This window comes from Talpa occidentalis, unplaced genomic scaffold, assembly GCF_014898055.3.
Source record: "Talpa occidentalis isolate TD23 unplaced genomic scaffold, MPIMG_talOcc4v2.1 talOcc4.5, whole genome shotgun sequence".
Lineage (NCBI taxonomy): Eukaryota > Metazoa > Chordata > Mammalia > Eulipotyphla > Talpidae > Talpa > Talpa occidentalis.
Window position 1 is genome coordinate 93,870,083 of NW_023604861.1, and position 7,083 is coordinate 93,877,165.

General features: G+C 56.8%; 1 protein-coding gene across 1 annotated transcript; it reads right to left on the reverse strand.

Annotated features, from left to right (window-relative positions):
* Positions 1 to 645: 645 nt before the first annotated feature.
* SFTPB (surfactant protein B) lies at positions 646 to 6,160 on the reverse strand. The gene is given in 11 exon segments (XM_037528858.1): positions 646 to 708; positions 1,216 to 1,296; positions 2,089 to 2,261; positions 2,396 to 2,579; positions 3,465 to 3,554; positions 3,748 to 3,900; positions 4,494 to 4,582; positions 4,585 to 4,618; positions 5,001 to 5,072; positions 5,647 to 5,777; positions 6,097 to 6,160. Coding segments are annotated over 11 exon segments (1,134 nt in total).
* Positions 6,161 to 7,083: the final 923 nt, after the last annotated feature.

The following is a 7,083-nucleotide window of genomic DNA, read 5'->3' on the forward strand; positions in this document are numbered from 1 at the left end:
CCTTTCCCTGGAATGTAACCTGGTCACAGGTACACACTATATCGCAAAAAAAAAAAAAAAAAAAAAAAAAAAAAAAAAAAGCCAATAAATTAATAAATGACCGTCAGGTTAGAGGCCAGCTCTGAGAATAATTGTAAAGTGGACGGGTTTGCTCTCAGGGGCACTTCAAGGCCACCATTGCTGGGTCCATCTCTTAGGGTGGTTTCCCTTCCCTGAGGCAACTGGTCACAGAGCCTGCATGTGACCCATCCCTCCATCTGAGGGGTCTATGTCCAACACTGCCTAGTTTCCCTGAGTTTCAGATAAGGTTGGTCTTGGTTCAAACACATCAGATACTGAAGATCAGCCAGTCCAGAGGGTAGGCTGTGAGCCTCAGGCTAGCACTGGGACAGGGCAAGCTAGCTGGGAGCTTAGAATCTGAGAGGGTGTGAACAGGTCATTCCATGAAGGCCCAGCCAGAAGCCCTCAGGATCCTTGGGGTGTGGCCTGTAGGGAGGAGGAGGGAGCAGCCAACAGTGGTGACTGGCTGCTCCTGCTTGGGGAACAGAGGATCCCCCCTGCCATCCTGATGGGTGCCGGACCTGCCCCCCTCTACCTCCCCTCACTTGCAGGCCTGGACTTACCTGGAAGGACTTTGAGTTCTCGTCAGAAATGGGAGCTGTGGGCACACTGGAGAGGGCTCTCTGTGGTCTTACATGCCCCCAGGACCTGCCACAGGGACAGCATTAGTGCCTGAGACCTGGTGCCCTGCCCCCCATTCCCAATTCTGAAGTGTTGAGGAGAGTCCTCCTGGAAGGGGTGGCTCTCACTCTACCTGCCACCTGGTGGATGCTCTTGGTGTGACCTCACTGACTCCCTTGGGACACTCCCAAGCCATGGGCCTCTTTTAAGCTGGAGGAGGTGGGGTGCTTGGCCCAGAACATCCTTTGCACCTCCGCACCTCCACCAGCTCACACTGCTTAGTGAGCAACATCCATCCCATAATTGCATCAAACTATACTCCTTAAAACTGCTCCCTCCCTTCCCATCTTTTTCTACCCTTTTGTGGCTTTTTCCTGACTCTGAAACTACCTCTTCTATGTTAAAACATTGGGGTAGGGCTACCCCCAATCCTGGGTCTGTGTTCTCTGGGGCTGCCCTGCACTCAGGACTGTGCAGCCTCTGAGGATCACGGACCAGAGAGAGTAGGGGCTTTGTGGATGAAGAGAGTCATACCTGGCAGGCAGAGTAGGCATCCCAGCCCTTGGACACTAGGGTCTGCAGCTGGGGCATGTGCTGATCTGCAAACTGCTCACACTGAGGAAGGAAATAGACACAGATTGGGTGTGGGGGCCCAGGCCTGGTGATACATGGCCAGCCTGGCCTCTCCACTTATCTGGATGCTTTCAGGGCTCCCCAGACCCAATGTAGCTCAAACATCAGGCCCCACTGAGAAGCTCTGTCTATACAACTGAACAAGCCGGGACACTGGAGAGAGAGAGGGTCTTAAACCAGGCAGAGGGGCAGAATCTAATCCACCTGCTTCCCCTCCTCCCAAATTTCAGTTCTGGAAGAAATCCTAAAGTTCATCAAATCTTTGAGAGCTGGTGGGGTGAGAGAGGGGGCCCTGAAAGTCATGGGGCAGGCGGTACCAGGCAGAAAGCTGCCCCTGGCAGGAGTCAGTAGGCTGCCTCAGATCTTCCTTTATGGGGGGATTTACTGTCACTGACTCCGAGGGCTGAGACTTGCAGACCCTTAAGCCCAGCTGTCTTGCAGGTGGCTTTGTCCTTAGTGAGTCACACCAGCACAAGGACCAGGGTCTGTCCCACTCCAGGGTACCCTGGGGTTACTCATCTCAGTTGGCTGTGCTCTTCATTAGAGAGGCCTGCTGGTCTTCCAGGGCCCAGACCCTTGGTCCAGAGTTGACTCTTGGCCTTAGGTTCACCCTAAGTTACATTCCCACCACTGTTTGTCCCACATCCTGCCTGAGCTCTTCAAAGGTAGGGGTCCAGCCCACTCTTGCATATCTCTGGCAGGAGAACTTTTCCTGGGCTCATCCCTCCACCCCAACCAGGGCCTGGGTCCTCTATTAATGAGCCCACCACGAACCTTTGGCCTGTTCAGCCAGGAGCCGAGGCAGGCCAGGTGGATTGCCTGGGGAATGGCCTGGGGCATGGCCTGCTCGCTGCTGTTCCCTGCCTGGGTGGCCACAAGCATGCAGAGGCGGCACGAGGAGTCTTGAGGTAGCCAATCTCTTGACGGGGACTGCAGAGGAGCGAGGGCTAGAGAGAAAACAGCCAAGGCTGTCCTGCTGAGTTTCCTGTCCTTACTGGTGCAGCACGTGGGCTGGAGAGGGAGGGTTGTGTGGCGCCAGGGCAGGGGAGGATGAGAGTAGGGGCCAGGGTAGCAGGCTCACCTAGGCCAGCGCCATCCTCGCTGGAACACCGGAGGATGAGGCCACAGACCACCTGGGGTAGCACGCGGCCCAGCAGCGCCTCGAGCAGAATGACAGTGTAGCGCTCAGCCAGGCACTGGCAGATACCGCCCACCACCATGGGCACCACGTGGCACACCTGGGCCACAGCCATGCCCAGCACACCCTAGGGAGGGGCCGAGAGAGGGCAGGATGGGACCTTCCCATGCAAGATCTACTCTGTGCCCAGCACCACGGGGCACTTCGTAGACATTCCCTCGTTCCCTTCCCTAACACTATAGATAAGGACAGCGTGCACTGAACAGTCCAGGGGGTTCCCCCAGAGTCCTGAAACAAATCATGGAGCCGGGCCATGGCCACAGCTTTGACTCCGCAGGCTCTAGAAGAGCAGAGAGGGATGTAACTGGCAGAAAGGGAGTGTTGCCAAGGACCCTTTGCAACCTGGGGCAGACCTTGAACCAGACCTGTCTTCTCCCTCCTGACCCAGGGCTTGCCGTGCTCTCTAGGTCTCAGCTTAATTGTCATTCCTCAGAGACTGTCCCTGAGCAACCAGCAGTAACCCTTCTCCCCTCACTGTCCATCACCTCATCTATTCTCTGCTTGAACCTAATATCCGGAACATCGCTCCCGCCCCAAAGCACGCTCAGGGAGGCTAATGGGCAGCTTCTTACATGGGCCCCCCTTTAGGGCGGCAGTCTTGGGCTGATGGGACTACTGGGTGATGTCACCACAGGTCTGGAAGACTCCAAATTTGGCACAGGCTGGGGGCTCGGGGGAGTCCCATCTGTGGAAGTTTTCCCTTTGAAAATTAAAAGCAACTGGGGCTTCTCCATCAGATGGTGAGCTGCCAGAGGACAAGCCCTGGCCTTGTCCATTTTCATACTTGACAGTGGCGTTGTGCCTGGCCTATAGTGGGGTCTTCATGTTTGCTGAGTGTGCTCTAGGCCAGGCAGGTACTGGGTCTGAGCTGCACCTGCGGTCTGCTGGGTATAAATGGAGCTGCGGGGGGTGGGGGCGCCATGTTGAGCTTCTGTGAACCGGGATGCCTCACCTTGGGAACCACAGATTGGATCCGCTTGATCAGAGTACGACAGAGCCAGCAGAAGGGGAGGGGGATGGGGAACCGCTGCTCAGAGAGATCCTGGGGAGAGAATCGTCGGTGGAGACCAGGCAGGGCACAGGGAGAAGGCTCTTCGCTGCTGTTTCCCCTACTCTCCCCTCTCCAGCTCCTCCTTACACCCCCAGGCCCAAGTGTCCATTGGCCTTGCCTCTGGCTACCTCTCTGGATTTCCACCTATCTGGTGGAGGGGCCACCACTGTGGGGACTCCCTCACCTGTGTGTGAGGCCCGGGCTGTGACTGGAGGGCAACAGTCTGCAGGGGGAGGACCATCTTGTCCAGCAGAGGGTCCAGCTGCTCTGGCTCCTGCCCTGGCTCTGGAAACCTGGTTGTGCACAGGCCCAGGTGCTCGCAGATGGCCTTTGTGTTCTAGGGCACAATGCAGGGTGCAGGACATTTGAGGGGGAAGCCCACACTTGCTCAGGCTGAAGGACTCCAGGACCAGAGCCACTCTCTTTGGGCTGGGATGGTGAGGTGCCTGCTGGGTGGGGGCCCGTGAGTTGGGGCTCTGTGGTTGGGGTCAGGGGAGAGTGAAGGCAGAGAAAGAGCTGTGTGGGAACTTTGGGACGGGTGTCTGGGAATGTGTGTGAATGAGAGTAAACGTGTGTTTTTAAAAATGGGTATGTGAGAGGATATGTTTGTACATGTGAGTGTGTGTGGGGTTTGTGACAGAGGGAGCGTGTGACAATGTGTGTGAGGGTGTGAGGCATGTGTGCTTGAATGTTTGTAGGCCTGCACACAGCTGAGCAGATGGGCCTGTGATCAGGGCCTGGCTGAGGGCACTGAGTCTTCCGGCCTTATTGTAGGCAGGTCTAAGAGTGGGTAAAATGTGAGAATGTGGGTAAGAGTGTGAGGGGTGTGTGTTGGATGGTTGGGTTATGTGCGTAACTGTGGGTGTGAGTGGGCATTGGTTGGGTGCAGTTTGGGAGGGCAGGCTGGAAGTGGTGTGGGTGGGCCCTCACAATGCGGTCCTGGAAGTAGCTGACGACCAGCGGGAAGTAGAAGTCGAGGATTTGGTGGCACTGGGGCACGAGCAGCTTCAAGGGAGGTTGTCACACTCACGCTCCAGGAACTTCCGCATCGTGTTCTGGGATGCAGAGGGGGCAACAAGAACAGAGGTGAGAGAGTCAGCCTGACCTCTCTGATGTCTGACCCCTCCAAGGCCCCCGCTTCCAAGTCCCCCACACACAGGGCCACCACCAGGGCACAGTGGCCACCCTTTCCCAGGGCACCAGAGTTCAGCGTGCCAAGGAGTTAAGCAGCTGTCCACATTTTCCCCCAGGAAAGACCATCCCTAGCTGTGCTGCTGAGCTCTGGGCCAGGGCTTTCCACTGGTCAGGAGGTACCTAGAGTCCTCAGCCAGGCCACATCCTCAGCCTGGAGCCAGCCCATTTACGGCTTAACCCTTTCTCCCTGCTCTATCTCAAGTGTTGAACCCCAGGCTGCATCCAGGATCTGTGTTTCATCACCTGGAAAATGACCTCCTTGGTCATCTTGATGAGGAGCGGAACGATGGTCTCACATTCCTGGCACAGGTCATCCTGGGAAGGGAGCCCCAATGTGGGGGTATATATGGAGGCATGATCCCAGCACAGGTAGATGAGGCTCTTTAGGTAGAGACTGATAGGGTGCTCCAAGGCACAGGCAACTGCTCTCCATCCCATAGCATCCCACCCTACCCCAACCCACCCCCACCCCACCTCATCCCACCCAACCCCATCCCATCCATCCATCCATCATCATTATCCCATCCATCCCATCCCATCCCATCCCACCCCACCCCACCCCATCCCACCCCATCACACCCCATCCATCCCATCCCCATCCCACCCCACCCCACCCCATCCCACCCCATCACACCCCATCCCATCCATCCCATCCCATCCCATCCCATCCCATCCCATCCCATCCCATCATCCCATCCATCCCATCCCACCCCATCCCATCCCATCCCACCCCACCCCACCCACCCCATCCCATCCCATCCCATCCCATCCATCCCATCCATCCATCCTATCCCCTATGGGGGCTCCAACCTCTCAGGTCTATCCAGAGCCTACCCACCACCTTCTCTCCGAGCCCTTTGGTGTCTATCTATTCTCGGGTGGTACTCACGGCTTCCGCATTTCCCCAGACTTCCTGTAGGCAGTACCCCAGGGTTCTGCACTGCAGTGCTTGCTCCAGGCTTTGGCACCAGAATTTGGGGCCCTGGGTACAGGCCACGGATGAGGTGGTCCCGACAGCTTCTATTTGGGGCCAGAATAACCTTGGGATCCAGACCACTTTTAGCACCTTGACTTCACCCACCCACCAAACCCAGTTTTACTGGGCGCTCACAGACATTAAATACATGGGAGTCAGACAACCCTGGGTCTCCCTGCTCTAGTGCCCACTGGCCCATCTTTACATCTTTCCAACCTCCTTGTCTTTACAATGAGGATAATGTACAGATTGGAGATTATGCCTGGCACAAAGCAGTGCTCAGTAAGTGATGGGGATAGCCCTACTGTCTCTTCCACACCTGGCCCCAGGTGGGAGAGAAGTGAGGAGAGCTGGGAGACTCACCAGTGCCTGGGCCACAGAGTGTGGGCAGCAGCAGCAGCCATGGCAGCAGGTGCGACTTGGCCATGATTCCTCCACAGCCTGGACACTGTGCTTGGGGTGGGGGCCCTTATAGCTGGGGGCGGGGGTGGGGGGCAGGGCTCTGTGGGAGTAGCATCGATCTCAATGTTTGCCTTTGCCCTGGAGAGCCCTGCAGGTGCTTGATCCCCACCTCTTCTCAGCAGTGACACTCCTGCCTTCCCTCCCCCCAAGCCTCTCTGGTCCTGGTCTCCTGCCCGACGCCTTGATTCTGCTCCCTTTACCCTCTGACCTAACTCCTGTGGGCTGGGCTCTTGAGTTCCTCCAAGCAGTGGGCTTTTGAATTTCTATATCTAATCCCACCTCTTTAGGTTCTGGGAGGGAAACTGAGGCAGGGACAGGGCAGCTAGAGTAATCCCCCTTCCAGCTCCACCCCAGGCCTCTCGGGCCACCTCTGTTCTCTTAAGAGCAATGCTCTCAAGAGCTTCCTGCTTGGCTCTTGACCCAGGGCAAGGACCGGAGGGCCAAACCCAGGACCCTTCTAGGCCACCTACCCACCATCCCCACTACATTCCCACCCCCAGAAAACTTCCCTATTTCTATGGACACAGGGTTGCCATTAGTCACAAGAGCTCTTACATGAAACAGAGAAAACAAAATGCCCCAAGAGTCTGAGACAGGAATTGTGGGGGCTGAGATTTCCTGAGTGACACTCAGGCAGTCCTGTCTGGGGAATGCTTTCATATTTCCTTTCCTGGGGTCCCCTCCAGGAGAGGCTGGGACTTAGCTGGTGGTTCGGGAGAGACCGTCCTGCAGCCACACAGGCTCTGGGGTCAGGCCCACTGGGCAGTGCACCCCAGGGACAGGCTCACCATCTGCCAGGGCAGACACTCTGTGTAAGGTGGAGGGCATCAGCTCCTGAGCCATGAGACGCTCTGATTCCAGAGGACCCCTCCTCCCAAGTAGGCTCAG